At 35.9% G+C, this 20,445-nt stretch overlaps 1 protein-coding gene across 1 annotated transcript in view; it reads left to right on the top strand.

Annotated features, from left to right (window-relative positions):
* Nucleotides 1–20,445, top strand: part of DNAI4 (dynein axonemal intermediate chain 4) — a 74,130-nt gene that overhangs the window by 3,013 nt on the left and 50,672 nt on the right. The window contains 3 exon segments of the mRNA XM_045199382.2: nt 8,624–8,801; nt 18,698–18,882; nt 20,190–20,302. Coding sequence (XP_045055317.1) covers nt 8,624–8,801; nt 18,698–18,882; nt 20,190–20,302 — 476 coding nt within the window.

Raw genomic sequence — 20,445 nt, 5'->3', positions numbered from 1 at the left:
TTCTTCCCATTGCTAACTGCCCCCCCACCCCGCCCCCGTTATTATATAGGAGTCCTGTTATGTGGTGGTAAGATGTGGAGGGAGAGGAAGTGTTCCATAATCTTATGATTAGGTGTTCGTTTTTTAGTGGGCCCTAGGCTGTGACCTTCATAAGTAATTTTCAGATATTTTTTTTCTTATTACGTATAACAAAAAGGTTAGAGGGACTTGGAGTTGGGTATTTTCCCTCCACATTGATTAGACTCTGATAAATTAGTTTTCCTTGAGGGCAAGCCCTTGTTAAGTAGAATTGAACATTCTGGATATACTTCAAAATGGTTACTTCCTGTCCCTCTGCTGGAACTATCAGAGGTTTTTTTTCTGGTCTTCATAATAATCCTGGAGGAGCTCAGGGAGGTACAATTCACCAAAGCGTGGAGTCTTCTTTAAGGCTGGGCCCCCAGGAGTTTTTATCTGTCAAATTAGTCTATTCTCAGTCTTCAGCAATTATTAGTCAATTATCCTTTAAGAGGTGCTACAACTTGCTGGCTCTAGTGGCAGTTTCTGTTTCAAATAAGTTACGATTCTCTGCTTTCTCCTGCCTCTCAAACTTTTGGGTTTGTTGTAACCTTAGTTCTCTGTTGGATCTAAGAAAGTGTGTTCAGTTTGCTCAGCCTTTCCTTGTTGTGAGGACAGGGCTGATGATTTTCATGGTCTTTACATGTTGGACCAAATGCCAGAAGTATATCTGTTCACTTTTTAACTCTTGTAAACTGTTGTCTCCATTGCTGTACAGAAACTACTCAAAGGTCAATAACGAATAACCTAAAGGTTTCAAAAACCACCAAATTAATGGGCTTTCTTGTCTACCTCTCTGCAGCATTTGAAAACTTCCCTCTTTAACCCCAACTTTACTGGCTTAATTATTACTGGTCTAAATATCTTTTTCTTTCTATCTCCATTTTCTCTCCTTGGCCCTTTTAGCTTCACTTTTATCTTTAGGTTTTTATTTGGGGGCTCAATTCATTTATTATCATCTCCAAATCAGAATCTCCAGCTCTCAGTTTTCCTTGAAATTCACTTTACTACTGTATTTTCAACTGCTACCAGCCAGCTCCACCAGGATATCACTGATGTCTAAATTGAACATATCTATAATTTAACTTATTGTGCTTTAGAAGTCAAGGCTAATTTAAACATCTATGATGTAGATACCATTACTAACACTATGATGTAGATACCATTACTAACTTTAATTTACATATAAGAAAAAAATAGATTAAGAAACTTGCTCAAGAACACATAGTCTCTGAGTTAATAGAGTGAGCATTTAAACTGACCTCTTTGAGCTTAAACATGGCTATTGAATATCTCAAGTTATAAGAATTGAATTAGAAAAATATAGGTGGATGTTATTTGAAATTTAAATTTTAAGTGACATTGTTATTATCAGTTACCAAGTCCTGTGAATTCTATATCTGCTGTTTTAGGTGTTTCTGGGATGTTTTAATTAGACACATAGGATAAGGAAATGATTATCATGAAGGAAGAATTTTTTTTTAATAGATCCCTAGAAACAGGAGGCATGGCATGCCACACCACATAGGGGACCACATGGGGAAGCACCAGGGCCAGTCAGGAGATTGAACAAGCAAGGGAAAATCATGGGCAAGAACCTTTATTGTGGTTTCTGAAGGGAGGAACAGGCAAAGCAGAATAAGCAGGTTTAAGACTGTTTTGTTTGAATCACTTCAAAAGGCTCTGAGCTTAGGGACCATCCCTATTGTCTGGTTCCTGTGTCTGGGATAATAGGGCAGATGGGCAATGGCCCAGAGAGTGATAGCTCTGTGTGTGCCTGATAAAGGAGGTAGTTGAGGGTATGGGCTCTGGATGGTTGGTTTGTGTATAAAAAGTGTGCTGTGGGTGAGTCCCTTACTAAGTATAGGAATTGATTAGTCTCAGGAGGGGCAGGCCTTCCAGGGTCAGTAAATTCCTAGATGTCAAAGAATCAAAATACAGAAAATAAAAAGACATGCTTATAAATGCTACATCTCAATTTGTTTATTTCTGCATTCGCCAGCCCAGGTTAAGCCTTGATTATTTGTCATCTAGACTCTTCCCATAGCGTCATAACTAATGGCCTTCTTGCTTCTAGTATGTTCTATATACAGCTAAATTTTTCTGAAGCATGGTATTGATCACTTTTCTGCTCAGAAACCTTCAAGAAGGCGCTCTCTTGCTTTTGTAATAAATTTCAAAGACGTAGCCTGGCTCTTTCATTTGTTTCAAAGCTTAACTTTGCTTTCTTTCATGTATCTTATTGAATTATTTAGGATTCCCTGTGTATCCCACATGCTTTTCCACCGTTACTGTTCACAATGAACTTTGCCCAGGAGGCATTTCCCACCTGCACCAGACACAAGCACACATACACATCCATGCCCTGTATACTTCTTTTGAATTTAGTCTCATTCAAGGCCTAATTTACATAATACTTTTCATGATTTTTCTGCTCACTTCTCTCACCCAAAGTAATGTGTATCACAACTCATCTTATGTATACCTCTTTTGAGGCAAATATTTTGTACTTGCGTTATACTTGTATACATGTTTTGTCCCTTTTGTTAGATTGTAAATGCCATAGGGCCCATACCTGATTCATATTCTATCGTTGTCAGCATGTAGCACAGCCTATGTACTGCGCTTTGAATGAATGGAAGAAAATGGTTTGGTTTAGACTGGCATTACCTTTATCCCATTAAAATGAGAAGAGGCTAAAACAGAAAAGTTTTTATTAAAACTTTTTTTAAAAAGCCACTCTTACTTCTCCTATAGTAGTTATTTATTTCATAAGTGAGATTTATGTACATATAGGGTACTTTAATGTCGTTTTTTCATAAAAACGATCATCAGGTATTCATTCTACAGATACCAGTTGAATGCCTTATATTTTTCAGTTACACCCTAGATACTGAAGACATAGGAGTGAACAAAAAAAGTTAGGTCCCTGCTTTAGGAAATTCAAGAATGCCGAGCTACATGACCTCTTGTGTCATAACTCTGTTATTAAGGCAAAATGATTTTCGAAGTGGTTATCTCCTGAAATAATCTTTTTATTGCCCACTAATTTGTGCCTATTGAAAACACCTGTTTTCTAATGTAGCTAGCTATGTACCATAAATGTCTACTATAATTGGCTACAGGTACTTCTTTCAACTTCTTTTAAATAATAGTCTGTACTTCTGTCTCTAATTTCTCAATCTAGTAGGCGAAGTGCTAATTACTGGGGTTATAAATGGGTGGACATGATAAACATGGTTCCTTCCCGTAAAACTTGTAGTCAAAGACTTTGGGGTGTTCACTGATAATGTTCTCCCATAAGATGCTAATAACTAACAAATTGTCATTTCTGTTTAAGTTCCCATAGGGAATAAAAGAGGAAGAACTGCTTAACGAGTAAAAGTGAAATATTTTCATTATGCATCTATTCAGTTTGAGATTCCTAGTAGGCTGATAAACATTTGAGTATGAAGGCTGAGAGAATGTTTTGAGTTGAATAATGATTTGGGGGTTACTCATTCATTCAACAAATATTTATTAAGCAGCTACTGTGTGTTGGCTACTATTGTAGGCATCAGGCATATAGCAAGGAACAAAATATCCCCAAATCACTACCATCGTGGAAATTTGATTCTAAGGGTGAGGAGGGGTAGGGGTGGCAGCCAATTCATAAGTTAAATAAGTAAAAGATAACACGAGTAAGAAATGCTAAATGCTACCTGTGTGTGAGAGATACGATCAGTAAAAAGTACTAAGGTAGAAAAATAAAGCATGACAATATGAATATTTGAGAGGGGTGTTTGACATTTTAGATAGCGGAGACAGAGAAGGTCACACAAAGAAGATAGTTTTAAGTAAAGACCTGAAGAAAGTGAGGGTGCTACGCATTTACATGTATGAGGAAGAGAATTTCAGGCAAAGACGATAACAAATGCAAAGGCTCTGATGCCAATGTGACTGGAGCAGAGTAAACGAGAAAAAGCGTTGATCATGAAATCAGAGACCTAACTGGATGCATGTTGGACTTTTTAGATCAGAGAAAGAACTTAGGCTTTTACTCTAAATGTGATGGGAGATGAATAGAGGGTTTCGAGCAGAGTGGTAATATGATCTGACTTGTGTTTTAAAAGTTCACTCCGGTTGCTGTGTGGAGAGTAGACTTCAGGGGATTGAGGTTCAGCAAGATGAGTTAAAATGCTACTACAGTACTCTAAGAAAGATGGGATAGTGTTTGGGCCAAGATGGTGACCAAAAGTTGGTGAGAAATGGTTGGATTCTGGATGTATTTTGAAGTTTTCTTTTTCACAAGAGCAACTGGAAGAATAGCATTACCTTTGACAAAAACGGGAATAATGTAAGACAAGTACATTTGCTGAACGGGGTAAGGGCAAGTTTGTGAGGAGCCCAATTTTGGACAGTCTAGTTTTTAGTTAGACACATTAAGAAAATAAATAATATATTTGTCTAGTCCAGAAAGAGATATATATTTGGGAATCATCATATAGATGGCATTTAAATCATGGCAGTGTGGATGAATTCACCTAGGCTATGAATGTAGAAAGAAATAGGAAGAAATGCAAGGATGGAAAAGTGTAGAAGGAAAACCATGTAAGGAAAATATCCTGCCATCACAGTTAAGAAAAAAGAATGAACAGTTGGGTAAATTCTGTTGATAAGTAAGTAAAGAACATTGAAAAAACCACTGGAATTAATATCGTGCAAGTGACTGGACCTTGGTAAGAATCCCTTTGGTGAAATAAGGGCAAAAATATGAATAGGTCAGGTTTGAAAGAGCACATAAAGAGGGAGATTAGAAACAGTAAGTGTAGACAAATTGTTTTTCCTAAGGAGTTGCTATAATTGAAGGAAAGGTGAAATGGGATGGTAGCTGGAGAGGTAGATGCAGTCAAGAGAAGTTTTTTTCTTTAGGATAGGAGAAATAATAGCGTGTTTTCATGCTGAAAGGAATCCAGTAGAGAGAGAAAAGCTTAATATGGTAGATAGCTTTTGAGAGAGAATTACTAGAACAATGTCCTTTTAAAGGCAAAAAGAGTGGAATCTAGTGCAGTAGTGGAAGAACTGACCTAAGCTAGATTCATAGATAACTCTTCCAGCATAACATGGAGAGAAATAGAGATTATAGGCACAGATACAGGTAGGTGCCTAGATCTGACAATGGGAGTATTTGGAAATTACCTACTTGCTTCAATTTTCTCATTTAATCAGCTAAAGGTAAAGATGGGAGAGGAGATGTTGGTCTTCAAGGAAAGAGTATGAAATAATGGCCTTAGAAGGTGCAGTTAAAAAATGAACCAAGAAAATGCAGTATGATTGCTGGCAAATTAGGGTCCCACATTAAGTTAAGAGGCCATAATTTAAAGTGAGATCCAACATAATGTTTGAATATTTTTCTCCAGCTTCACTTAGTTGCTCAGGTTGAGTTAAATTAAAATGTAGTATATTAATAGAAAATTTAAGGTGTAATAAGACAACAGATCAGGAGACAATCACCATTGAAGAAATAGTTTTTTACTCAGAGTTCCCTAGAGCAGGGGGCACCTCAATGCCACAGGAGACCATGTGGAGAAACACTGGGGTCAGCCACCAGCCAGAGGGAGAGAGGGAACTGTAGGCAAGAGTCTTGATTGTAGTTTTGGTTAGAAGAAATATGTGAGGCAGGGTAAGTAGATTCAGGATTGGCTAGTTTGATTTCAGTGGATTCTGGTGCATAGGGTCCATTCCTAGTTATCTGGTACCTGGCTGTAGGGTGATTAGGGAAGGTGTATAATCAGAGTGTGAAAGCTCCATAAAGGAGGTAGTTATGGGTGTGGACTCTGGATCAGTTGGTTTGTATTAGAAAATCATGCCTCTGGGGGTGAGAGACAACAAGGAGGCAGGAAGCCAAGGCAAGATGACTTGGGCACGTCAGGTTATCCAGAACAAGGTATGTTTGGCCAATGCATGTAAGGCAGATATTGAAACATTGAGTTTATAGATGCTAGAAACATGTTTAATATACAGGTGCAGGCTCAAAGTAAATTGTAATTAATAAAGTTCTGGTTTTGTTAGAAATCACAGTGAATTTAAAGAAGAAAAGGGGAGTGACAGTGTAAGGAGTGATTATAACAATTAACTATGGATTATATTAATTAACCTTCAACTCAGGAGAGAAGAGATTGCATGAGAGAAGTGGGTATGAGAGTAAAATATGGTAGAATCAAGGGTTTGGGGGTCATAATAGAGTTGAAAGTTGTTTGAAGTTGGGGTTTAAGAGAGTATATAAGCTAGAAAAATAGGAGGTGATGGTTGACCTTGCTATGACCATGGGAACAAGTAACTGATATAGCAAGGAGGACAATATCATTTATGTGAGAAGACTTGAAGGAGCTAAGAAGCCATAGTATAAGGATTACCTTCATAGATATTGAAATACTCAGGAATTATGTCAGGAGTGGTATTGGAGAGAGTCAGTAATTCAAGATATAAAATCTTCAGGGGATGAGAGAAAGGAAATAGTGATGGTGATGGTAGATTGCTAGAAGGAAGCAGAGTATAAATAGTCATTGCATCCATGGGTTTTGTTACATTTACTCAGGGATAGTATATATGGTGGGAAAACAGGTAACTGAGGTTTGAGCCTAAGTGTATTCCTCAAAAGAGGAAACTAATTAACCAAAAATAGAATGGGAAGACTGGATTTTTGTAATGATGGGAGAGCAAATGTCAAGGAGAAAGAAAATAAGAGTCGAAGATAATGTTAAAAGAGTGATTTCCTTGATGAATTGTATATTCCAGATTAAGTAGAAAAAGAAGAGAAACCTAAAGGTACTAGTTGGCAGAAAATGGGAGGGCCAGGTGGCTGGAGGTCCCAAGGAGGCTGAAGAATAAGAGGCAGTGGTATCCAGGAAACAAGTTGAGAAGTTCATGTTACAAAGAGGGGAGGGATGGTCAACTGTCAGATGCTGCAAAGATAAGTACTGAAAAGAATCCCTAGGATTTGACAATTTGAAAGACTAGGTGATTTTTAATGAGAGTAGTTTCTATGCAATAGGAGAGGAGAGAATAGAACTGGATTATAGTGAATAATGAAACAAATAAGAGGAGTAAGGAAGTAGCCAGTATTGTCTAATATTTTAAGTTAGATAGGAAAGGAAGGAGAAATACAGTAATAGATAGAGGAAGACATAGCTAAAGGAAAGATTTTTAAGTTTAGGAGATGCCTGGAGCATAATTATATTTTCAAGGGAAAATGATAGGAAATAAGATATAGGAGGCAGGGAATTATTGATGGAGAAGAGTCTCTGAGAAAGTGGTAAGAGACAAGTTTCAAAGCATAGATAGCTTTAGATAAGAATGGCAACTCTTTTACTGAAAGAGGAAGGAAGAAATGAAAATGAATTTATATGAGTTTGTAGAATGTGCGAGAAGAATATAATGAAGGTAGAGAAATAATTTAAGGAGTTTTTACCTGACTGATCATTTTTATTTTCTTATAATATATTTTCTTTATTTACATTGAGGGTAAAGTCATTTAGAGATTGAAGGGTAGAGGGTAAGGTAAAATACTTGAAAAGAATGTAGCATGATGGAATTCACTTATTCATTTACTTAAAAAGTACTTATTTTGTGTCTACAATATACTGGGCTCTGTCCTGGGTACTGGCGATATAACAATGAACTAGACAAAGTGTGTGTCCCAAACATGCTTATATACTAGTAGAGGAGTAGACAACAACAAAGTGTCAAGTATTGTATAATGTGATGAATAAAATATGAAAAACAGATTGATGTCATTTAAACATATTTTATTTTTGTCTGATCTTTTGTAAATTGAAAAGTAAAACTTGTTAAAAATGTTTTCTTTAGAAATGTATTTTCTTTTTAAAATCTAAAAGCAGTTCATCCTTATTTTATAAAAATCCACAATACAAACAAAGTGCTAGAATGAATGATAAGGTAGATTTTTCTCTTAGTGAGTTTACAGAGTAGATCCAAAATAAAATCAAAAATTTTCTTCAGGATATAAACATTTTGATGATAACTTCTCTTCTTATTAGAAATTATTATGTAATTGTTCAAGCACGAAAATTATGTTCTTTCCCAGGCTTATACTCAGGCTTCAATCTGCCTATGCAGCCGCATGGTACGCTTTGTGTTTACTGCGTGTCAGGCACTTCCAAACCATAATATATAAGTTAATTCTATCAATCCTCAAATAACCCATGAATTAGATACCATTATTATCCTCGTTCAACAGATAAGAAAACAAACCCAGAGAAATCAGTGCAGACTTTGGATCTGACTGCCTGGGTTTAAATTTCAACCCTAGAAGGAATGCTTCCCTGTACACTTCTGTGATTTCACATAAATAATAGTAGAGTTATGTGGAAAAATTGACATAATGCATGTAAACATTTTAGAAATATGCTTACACATAATGAACTCTTAAGTAGCTATTTATTATTTCTTATTTGTACGTTTAGATGGTTTCCATGTTTCTACAATGATCATCTGTTTTTTTATTGTTGGTTAGTTTTTCTTCAATTGTGGATCCTCTGTATTATGTGTTCTTTTCCTGGTATAGGAACGTTGCCTCACAGCCAAAGAAGTCTATTAGCTTTACTGGCTCAGTAAAAGGAATTCAAACGAAAGGATACGCTGGTGCAAACCAAAGCAGAATGGGTATGTCAAAAATCATGACAGTTCTACCAGAGATGAAAGTAGAAAAAATGAATATTTCCACCACAAAGGCAGTCACACAGGTAATATTCTTTTTTTTTTAATTTATTGATTTTTAGAGAGAGAGGAAGGGAGGGAGAAATAGAGAGAGAGAAACATCAATGCGTGGTTGCCTCTTGTTCCCCCAACTGGGGACCTGGCCTGCAACCCAGGCACATGCCCTGACTGGGAATTGAACCTGCAACCCTTTGGTTCATCATAGGCCTGCGCTCAATCCACTGAGCCACACCAGCCAAGGCTACAGGTAATATTCTTTAGAATTTTGAGTTCATTTGAAAATGAAGCTTGAAGAACTTCATGAAATGTTAAGGGTAGAAAATATGCTGCTTTGAAATAATTGCTTTTAATATTGATATATTGACTTTATTAGTCTTTACCATATAACATACCTTACAGCATAATATTGGCAGTTGGCTCCTGTAATTCATTATTAGTAATAATATTAGAGTGGAACGAGAAAAGTCTACTCATGACTTTAAGAACTAGTTGGTTATGACATTAATTGTAACTAATTTAGTTATAATATAGACTGTAACTGTCATCCCCTCTTCTATTCAATATAGTCCAGAACATATCATAAAATGAATTGTCATAAAGAAGGTTATCTTATCTCCTTAGAGAACTTATAATTAAAAATTGACTATTATTAGATTGTTCTTAACTTCAATGTCTCTGGTTATATTTTGTTTCCTTTTTTCTTCTGTTGATTATGTTCCAGTTAAAGGTGAGATCATATGGTATTTGTCCCTCACTGTCTGGCTTATTTCACTTAGCATAATGCTCTCCAGTTCCTTCCACGCTGTTGCAAAGGGTATATGCTCCTTCTTTCTCTCTGCTGCATAGAATTCCATTGTGTAGATATACCATAGTTTTTTGATCCACTCATTTGCTGATGGGCACTTAGGTTGCTTCCAGTACTTGCAATAGCCAGGGTGGAGTGGGGAGGGGGGGGACAGTGAAGAGAGGGGATTACAGGAACTACTATAAAGGACACATGGACAAAATCAAGGGGAGGGTGGAGGTGGGGGAGGGAGGTGGGTTCAGCTGGGGTGGGGTGGAGAGATGGGGAGAAAAGGCATATAACTGTAATTGAATAACAATAAAAATTTTTTAAAAAAGAAACTAAATAAATGAAGAGAAGCTGTATGTTCCCTGTTAGAATAACATTGAAAGATGTAATTATCCCCAAATAAATGTATAAATGCAATGTAAAACTAATACAAATCTCAATATATTTTTTAAAAATTGACTTTTTAAAATCATTAATCAAAGTGTAACACATATTTTGTTATAGAGGCCTGTGATACAGAAAAGTTTATAATATATAAATGTGAATGGGCTAGGCAATGATTTTTTAGATGTGACATCAAAAACACAGTGCCTGAAAGATAAAATTGGTAAGCTGGAATTCATCAAAATTAAAACTGGTATTTGAAAGACACTGCTAAGAGAATGGAAAGAAAAGCCACACAATAGGAAAAGTTATTTACAAAATATATATCTGATAAAATATTTGTATCCAAAACATATAAACAATGTTCAAAACAATATTAAGACAACCTAATTTTTTTAAATGAGTAAAACATTTGAACAAACACCAAAGTACATGCTCAGATGGCAAATGAGTGCATCAAAGATATCAGCATTAGTCGTTAGGAAAATGCAAAGTAAAAACCATGAGATACGGCTACACACCTATTGGGATGGCTAAAATTACAAGACTGATCATACCTAATGTTGGCAATATATGAAGGAGCTAGAACTCTCATATACTGCAAAATGAAAAGCAATTTAGCAGTTTATTAAATGTTAAATATATAGCTACTATAGCATCCAGCCATCTCACTTTTAGGAATTTACCCAAGAGAAAAAAAAGTATAGGTTTGTACAAAGACTGCATATACATGAATGTTCATAGCAGTTTTATTTATAATAGCCAAAAAATGGAAACAATCCTATGTTGTTTTTAATAAATGAATAATATTTTCATAATATTACATGTACTATTATCTTACTCAGCTCAGGCTGCTATAACAAATTACCATGGAGTGGCTGGCTTATAAACAAAGACATTCGTTTCTCACAGTTCTGGAGGCTGAAAGCCCAAGATTAGGGTGCCGGCATGTTCAGGTTCTGGTGAAGACCTTCTTTCAGGTTGCAGAATGCCAACTTCTCACTGTATCTTCATATGGCAGAAAAAGATTTAGGTAGCTCTCTTGGCCACTTCTTATAAGGGCACTAATCTCATTCACAAGGGCTCCACCTTCTCATTACCTAATTGCCTCGCAAAGTTTCCATCTCCCAATACCATCTCATTGGGATTAGTGTTCCAACATATAAACTCTGGGAATACACAAATATTCAGTTCATAACAATTATATATACATAGTGTATACACATTTATATGCTACACATATATAAAACACATACATACTACATAGTATAAGCAATATTATGTAAAAGGGATAATCATGACCAAGTAGGAATAATGCATGCAAAGCTGTTCCAACATTTAAAATCATTACTACTTGCCATATTAATAGGCTGAAAAAAAAGAGAAACAATTGATCAAGGAGAAGCATTTAGAAAAAATTTAACATCCATTCATGATTTAATTTTTTTCATATTTCAACTAACTTGAAAGAGAAAGGATTTCCTCAGCAGCATTCTGTAAACCCTACAGCTAACATCATACACAATGATGAAATACAGAAACAGGACGAGGATGCCCACTTCCAGGACTTCTGTTCAACATGATAGTGGGGGTTCTAATCAGAGCAATTGGGCAGTAAAAGTCATTTAAAGTGGAAAGAAAGAAGTAAAATGATCTCAGTTCACATATGACATGATCTTATGTGTAGAGAACCCTAAAGATTTCACATTAAAATAAATTCAGAAAAGTAGGATAGGAAATTAATGAAAAATATCCATTGTATTTTTACACAGTGAGCAATGAACACTCCAAAGAGAAAATTAAGAAAAAGATTTCCATTTACAATAGCATCAAAAAGAATAAAATACTTAGGAATAAACTAAGGAGGAGAAAGCCTTGTACACTGATAACTATAGGAACTGCTGAAAGACATGAAAGAAAATAATAATAAATGAGAAAAAAATCCCTCCTGCATAGATAGGAAGATGTAATATTGTTAAGATGTCGATACTACCCAAAATGATCCATGTAGTCAATGCAATCCCTATGAAAATTTCAATGATATTTTTTTACAGAAATAAAAAAAACTATCCTAAAATTCATAAGGAATATCAAGGGACTCCAAATAGTCAAAACAACCTTGAACAAAGTTGGAGATCTCATACTTCCTGATTGTAAAACATACTCCCTGATTGTAAAAGTTGTAGTAATCAACACAGCATAGTACTGGCATAAAAAAAGAAATATAGTAGGCCAATGGAACAGAATATAGGGCCTGGGAATAAACCCTCAATATATGTCAAATGATAGTCAACAAGAATGCCAAGATTATGCAATGGAGAAAGAATGGTGTTTTGCGTGAAGGTGTTGGGAAAAGTGGATATCAACATGAAAAGAATGAAGTAGGTTTCTTATCCCATATGCAAAAGTAGCACAAAATGAATCAAACACCTAAAGGTAAAAGCTAAAACTATTGAACACTTAGAAGAAGACATAAGGGAAAAAACTTTGGCACTGGATTTGACAATGATTTCTTAGATATGACACCAAAAGGAAAAAATATATATATATATTGGACCTCATCAAATTTATAAACTTGTTTCTAATGATTAAGGGACACAACAGCAAAGTAAAAGGCAATCCATGGGATAAGGGAAAAAATAGAAAATGATATATCTGCCAAGGGAGTAGTATACAGAATATACAAAGAACAATAACTCACAACAAACAAATAAACAGCCCATTTAAAAATGAACTAATAACTTGCATAGATATTTTTCCAAAGAAGATATACAAGTAGTCAACAGCACATGAAAAAATGCTCACATCAAAAATCATTAAGGGAATGCAAATAGAACCACATGAGATGCTACCTCACATTCATTAAGATAGCTACTTAAAAAAAAAAAAAACTAAACAGGAAATAACAAGTGCTGGTGAGGATATGGAGAAATTGGAACCTTTGTGTACTGTCAATAGCAGTGTAAAATGATGCAGCTGCTATGCAAAACACGGTTGTGGTTCCGCAAACAATTAAAAATAGAATTACTATATGATTCAACAATTCCATTTCTTGGTCTATAACCAAAAGAATTGGAAGCAGATACTTGTTCATGGCAGCATTATTCACAATAGCCAAAAGGTGGAAGGAAAACAAGTTTCCATCAACAGGTAACTGAGTAAACAAAATGTGGTATATGTAATATACATAAAATGGAGTATTTTTCAGTTTTAAAAAGGAAGAAAGTTCTGACACTTCTACAACATGAATGAATATTAAGAAAATAATTTCTTTAACAATAAAATACTAGGGAATAAATGGGAGCAGTGAAATTTATGCTCTGGAAACCATAAGACATTATTGAACAAAATTAAAGAAGATCTAAATAAATAAGAAAGCATTTCAAATTCATGGATTGGAAGACCTACCATTGTTAAGATGTTGATACTCTTCATTCTTATCTACAAAGGGAACACCATCCTTATCAGAGTCATAGCTGAGTTCTTTGTACAAGTTAACAATTCTAAAATATGCATGAAATTCCAGGGAACTCAGAATAGCCCAAACTAAAAAAGAAGAATGAAGTAGTCAGACTCACACTTCCCAGTTTCAAACTTTACTACAAAGCAATATTAATCAAGATAGTGTGGTACTGGCAGAAAGATAGATCACTGGAATAAAACTGCAAGTCCAGAAATCAACCCATATGTCAGTATTCAACATATTTTTAATAAGGATATGAAGAGCATTCAATAGAAAAAGGATAATCTCTTCAATGAATGGAGATGGGATGACTGCATAGACACATGCAAAAAAATGAAGTTGGACCTTTACCTCACACCGTATAAGAAAAGTTAATTCAACATTGAATCAAAAACCTATATGTAAAAGCTAAAATTAAAAAAACAAACACACACAAAAAACCTTGTAGCCCTGACTCAGTGGTTGGATGTCATCCTGCAAACCAAGAGATCACCAGTTAGATTCCCAGTTAGGGCACATGCCTGGGTTGTGGGCCAGATCCCTGGTTAGGAGTGTGCCAGAGGCAACTGATCAATGTTTCTCTTCCTCTCTTTCTCCCTCCCTTCCCCTCTCTCTAAAAATAAATAAATAAATAAAATCTTTTAAAAAATAATTAAAAACTCTGTTGAACAAAAGATGACAGAATATCAGTCATAATATATGATATCTAAATTTTAAAAATATGCAAAACTAAATTACATTGACAAACGTGGTAAATACAAAGTGCTAGCAAAAATCTGGAGCACCCAGAGCTCTCATACATTGTCAGTGGGAACCACTTGAGGAAACTTTAGCAGTATCTGTTAAAGATGAACATACCTACATAATTCATTACTCAGAAATTCTATTCTGAGGTACATACCCAACATAAATTCATACAGCATGTTCCGCAAAACATGTACAACAATGTTCATAGTGGCACCATTTTTAATAGCCAAAAAATTGGAACCTACGGAAATGTCCGTGAACAACAGAATTGATAAATAAAAGTGTGACATTCACACAATGGAGTATTGTACAATGGAAATGAACCATCTACATCTATACTTGATAATATGAATTAATCTCACAAATATAATGAACAAAAGAAACCAGATACCAAGAGTACGATTACATTTAAATAAAGTTTAAAAACAGGCAAAACTAACTCATGGTATCAGAATAATTGTTGCCTTTGGTGGAAGATAGTGTCTCTCATGAAAAGAATGTCTGGGATGCTGGTAATTTTCTGTTTCTAAATCTGAATACTGGGTACATGGGTTCAGCTGGTAAAAATTTATTAAGCTGTACATTTATATTTGTACTTTATGCATATTTAACTTCAACATAATATATAAAAAGTAAATGCTGTCATTTAGGGTACATGATTAATAAAACTATAAGAACAAGAAAGGAAATGATCACAAAAATTAAGTTAATAATTATCACTGGGAGGCATGAGAAGCTGTGATCCAGAAGGGGCAAAAGCTAGGGTCCCTAGCTGTGATTCAGACAGGCCAAGTCTTCCAGAGGTTCTGTGAATGTTCTATTTTTTTTGCTGTGATTCTTAGAACACTTGCCTTATATTATTTAACTATACATATTACATTTCTGTATGCATTAAATTTCATAATTGAAAATGTAACCATAATTTAACATTTCAATTATGCTACATTTTCTCATGGCTACAGCCACCCCTCTGTTTTCTTGTAGTGTATAAATAAGGCCCTGTGTTTTTACCCATTATCTAGCCTTCTTTACAGCTTAAGAGAAGGCTGCTGGGGTGGGGAGAGTGGAGAAATGACTGCTTGGCGCTGGCCATGAAAATCCGCAGGTGTCCACAGTAAATCTACAAATTCCTGTTTCAAGAGAGATGGCACCTAAATGAGAGGAGGAAACCCCTTCCCTTTCCTGTGTTCCCCTCTCAGGAGAAGCAATGCATTGCATTCCCCTCCCCCTGATCTTTTTGATCTGCTTTCCCTCGCCATCTTTATAAAAACCTCTGCCTGCACTGAGATTTTAAGATGAATTTTTCTGAGGACATGAATTCCCAATCTTCTTGAATTACCAGCAATTTGAAAATAACCTCTTTCCTTTCTCACCAGCACCTATCTCATGAATTGGCCTTTTGTTGTAGCAGGCATCTGAACCTGAGTTTGGTTACAAAAAGATGAAATATTAGCCAAAAACAAACCAAGAATACAAGGTGGGGCAAAAGTAGGTTTATGGTTGTGAGTATGCAAAACACAGTTTATTCTTGTGTTATTATTTATTAATTACTGTATTATTTTCCATATGAACAACTGTAAACTTACTTTTACCCCACCCAGTATATAATCTGGAAATGCTTATTAATAAAAATGTTAAATGGAAAGGAAGGTTTTGGACTTCCAGTCAAGATGGTGGCATAAGCAGACATGGTTCTCCTCTTTGCGCAACCACATCAAAATTAAAACTAAAATATAGAATAACCATCACTCAGAACAGTCAGAAATCTAGTTCAATGGAAGTCTGATAACTATGAATTAGAGAAGTGACATCCATGAAGACTGATGGGAGGGGCTCAGACACAGAATGGTCTGGTCCCACACCAATGTATGGTGGATAAAAATTTGGGAGGGATATCTCAGGACCAAGGAGTCCCAGCCCCATACCAGGCTCCCCAGCCCAGGGTTCCAGTGCCAGGAAGATGAACCCCACAACTTCTGACTGTGAAAACCAGTGGGGATTGCGTCGGTGGAAGAAACTTTTGGAGCCCCAAGTAGTTCCTCTTAAAGCATCTACACATGGACTCACTTAGACTCACTCCCTCTGAGCACCAGGATGGCAGCTTGAAAGGCAACAGCATAATGGGAGAAACTGAAGCATCTAGCATCAAGGTGAGCCGAGACCAATGTCCCTTTTCTAAACATCCCCCTTCCCCCCCGCCACACACACACACAGTGTGGGCAAGCTGGTGCCATATCTGAGATTTGATCAAACTGGCTAACACTGTTTGACCCACTTTGGAGATCCCCAGAGACTCCACACCACCCAACATATGGGCCCATGAAAGCTGCTTTCCCATATGAATGGCTAGTCTTGGCTGGTGGTGTACAACTTCCTAAATCCTCTCAAACAAGTGACGGCTGGTCTCAGGGAACCCTAGGACTAGCGCTAGCAGCAGCCAACCTAGATTTACAACTTGGCTTCATCTGGGAATCTTCAAGCACAGCACAACTAGCAGCCATCTCTGATTGCTTTATAGCTCAGGCAGGGTGGCCCTGGCAGACACAGGTGGGGACTGAACTGGACCCTCACCACCTGGGAAACCTGAAGGCCAGCACACTGGGTGGACAACTACAGACCATGTTGTAGCACCACGATCCCTTGCACAGCTGATCCTCCATGGAGGGCAGAGGGTGATGGTCAGTGGTCACAGCCAATCCTTGCAGCTGACTGGCCTGGGTAAATCCTTCCCATTGATCTGCCAACAGCAACCAAGGCTCAACTATAAGAGTAGGATATATATAACCCACATGAATGGTGCACCTCAAGTACCCAGCTTGGGTGAGAAGGGAAGCTGTGCCATTGGACCTTATAGGACACCTACTACATTTAGGCCACACTACCAAGACATGGAGTCAAAGAAGCTCTACCTAATACATAGAAATAAATGCAGGGATGCTGCCAAAACAAGAAGACAAAGAAATACAGACCAAATGAAAGAACAGATCAAAACTCCAGAAAAAGAGTTAAATGAAAGAGAGATAAGCAATCTATCAGATGCAGAGTTCAAACCACTAGTTATAAGGATGCTTAGGGAACTTAGTGAGGACCTAACCGCATAAAAAAATCCAGTCAGAAAGAAAGGATACACTAATTGAAATAAAGAACAATTTAGAGGGAAACAACAGTAGAGTGGATGAAGCCAAGAATCAAATCAATGATTTGGAAAATAAGGAAGCAAAAAAACAACCAATTAGAACAACAAGAAATAAAGAGAATGCAAACAAAAAAAAATGAGGATAATGTACACAGCTCATGGGACAACTTTAAGCAATCCAATATTCACTTCAGAGTGGTGCCAGAAGGAGAAGAAAAAGAGCAAGAAATTGGAAATTTATCTGAAAAAATAATTAAAGAAAACTTCCCTAATTTGGTGAAAGAAATAGACATGCAAGTCCAGGAAGCAGAGAGAGTCTCAAACAAGATGGATGCAAAAAGGCCCACTCCAAGACACATCATAATTAAAATGCTAGTGGTTAAAGATAAAGAGATAATCTTAAAAGCAGCAAAAGAAAAGCAGTTAGTTACCTACAGGGGGGTTCCCATAAGACCATCAGCTGATTTCTCAAAAGAAACTTTGCAGGCTAGAAGGGATTGGCAAGAAACAATCAAAGTCATGAAAAGCAGGGACCTACAGTCAAGATTGCTCTACTCAGCAAAGCTATCATTTAGAATTGAAGAGCACATAAAGAGCTTCCCAGACAAGAAAAAACTGAAGGAGTACATCATCACCAAACCATATTATATGAAATGTTAAAGGGACTTATTTAACAAAAATAAGATCAAAACTATGCACCATAAAATGGCAAAAAATACATATCTGTCAAGAATTGAATCTAAAAAACAAACTAAGCAAACAAGAAGAACAGAGACAGAATCATGGATATGGAGAGCATTTTGATGGTTGCCAGATGGGAGGGGGGTGTGGGTGAATGGGTGAAGAGGTGAGGGGATTAAGAAGTACAAATAGGCAGCCAGAGAATAGCCATGGGGATATAAAGTACAGTATAGCAAATGGAGTAGCCAGAGAACTTATACACATGACTCATGGACATGAACAATGGTGTGGGGATTACCTAAGGGAGTGGGGGATTCTCATTGGAGGGGATGAAGGAGAAAAAATCAGGACAACTGCAATAGTATAATCAATGAAATATAATTTTTAAAAAAGGAGCAGAAAAAGAATGTAAGGTTTTTAAAACATATACAGAAAAAATAAATATACAAAATAATAGCAATCTGGATGAATAATAACTATCTGAATTTTCTCAAAATTAATATATATTGCTTCTATATAGGTAAAACATAAGACTTAAAATGTATGCATACTTAAGAAACTTTTTAAGCATAAAATCTCTTATTCAATTTTTCATGTTTATCCTGCCCTAGAAATATTATACTTATTTTCTACTACTTTTATTTCCATATTCTAGGACTTATTATTTATGAACCTCACCTTGTAAACTCATTTCATTTTATGTTACCATTTTCCACAGGTGTTTGATGCACATGGAGTTGATGTTACTCCTAGACCTCTTTACCGTCCAGATCCACATCTTGTTTCAGGAAAGCCAAATAAACTATTGACATCACAAGAAGGATCATTTGGATCAGAATTCATAGCTTCACATAGCCTTTATCAAAATACACTAAATCCTAGTGTGTTAGGGCAGTTTACAAGGTATACTATTCTATACTTTTTAAAATATCATGTATAGTGTCTTTTAATTTAAGTTGCACACATGTAACTTAGATGTATGTTGTCTCCCGTCGTCCAGCTCCACTCTATCATCCCTATGCTCCTCTCATAATTAATTCAATTAGATGGAGAGCTTTGCATGTCTTAAGTTCTCCTGTACTCATACCAAAATATTTGTGCAAAAATATATCAATTTTCCTCTCTATTTCCTGTAAAACCTAAAGGGTAGGCTACTGTTAAATACCTACAGACACATTTCTTCAGTTTCTTTTATGCTGCAATTTATGGGGAAGAATGGCTTTTCCTTCTTCCCCTCTATTCTCTGATGCAAATCCCTATTCTCCTAGGGTTTGATTTCTCTGTTGTTCTACAATTTTCTTTTTTGTAAATGAAATGTTATGCATTTACTATGTAGATACTAATATGCATGAAATTTTATGAATGCTTATACTGGAGAAGTTCAGAGTCTTTGCAATAATTAAACAATACATCCTAAAACAATGTAAAGGTTATGGGGAAATGTTTGAGTGTGCAATTTTCAGTCTGACAAATTAAAAGTTCCAGATGTTAGCTAAGCATGCAATTTAGGGGGGCAGCGGGGTGGGGCGGGGGAATGCTGCTCTAGAGTATCCATGAGAGTGCTCAGTAAAACAAAGGGTATTTCCGTAAACTTAACCCACCCTTTTGGAGGGAAGTTGGGACTATAAATAGAAAAGAGGAAAAAAACATTTAATATCGTGGGTAATTTTAAGTTCATATATTTAAGGAAATTATTATGGGAGTCTTTAAGGTATTGATTTCCCCCTGAGTACATAGATTTTTTAAAAAATAAATCTTAAGAGGACCTTTATCAAATTGAGTGAGTCACAATTAAGATGGGATTTAGATAATGAGCAGAAAACTGGTGAAAAATGGAAGGAACCATGTTCTAGGCTGAGGTCCTGAAGATTGAGGAATTAAAAAAAACAGATGAAAAAGGGAAGGCAAGTGTGATACTGAAAATGGAGAGTCTAGGAAGGGAGGCTGTATTTTGGGTTTTTACCCTAAATATATTCGGAATCCATTGAAGGACTTTAGGCATAATTTTGACATGTCTTATCTTTAAAATATTTTTAAAATGACTACTTACTTAAAGAATATTAAAAATCAACTTCATGTTGAAGGACTAATTAATTTCTGTCAATTTTGCTTAATATTTTAATATAATTGATTTCTCAATCTGATGTTTTCATTTATATATTTAATTATCCATAAGGACTCTAAATAAATGAATACTGTTATTATTAAAGGTCAGTTTTTGGAAGCAGTACAGTTTCTAAGTCAAGTGTATCAACTACTGAATCAATAGCAGAAGACCTGGAAGAAGCATCCTATAAACGGGAAGGATTGACTAGTTTTACAGGTAATGAAAATACAATTATTTATTTCATTATTTCTTTGGCAAATATGCTCATTATTTTTCAGATATTTGAGATAAAAGAACTATGGTAATGATTTGCAAATTCTGGTTTGCGCAGTAGCCACATGGAAATTGCCAGGATAGTA

This window comes from Desmodus rotundus, chromosome 3, assembly GCF_022682495.2.
Source record: "Desmodus rotundus isolate HL8 chromosome 3, HLdesRot8A.1, whole genome shotgun sequence".
NCBI lineage: Eukaryota > Metazoa > Chordata > Mammalia > Chiroptera > Phyllostomidae > Desmodus > Desmodus rotundus.
Note: the sequence above shows the minus strand (reverse complement) of the source record. Positions and strands in the feature narration are given on the sequence as shown.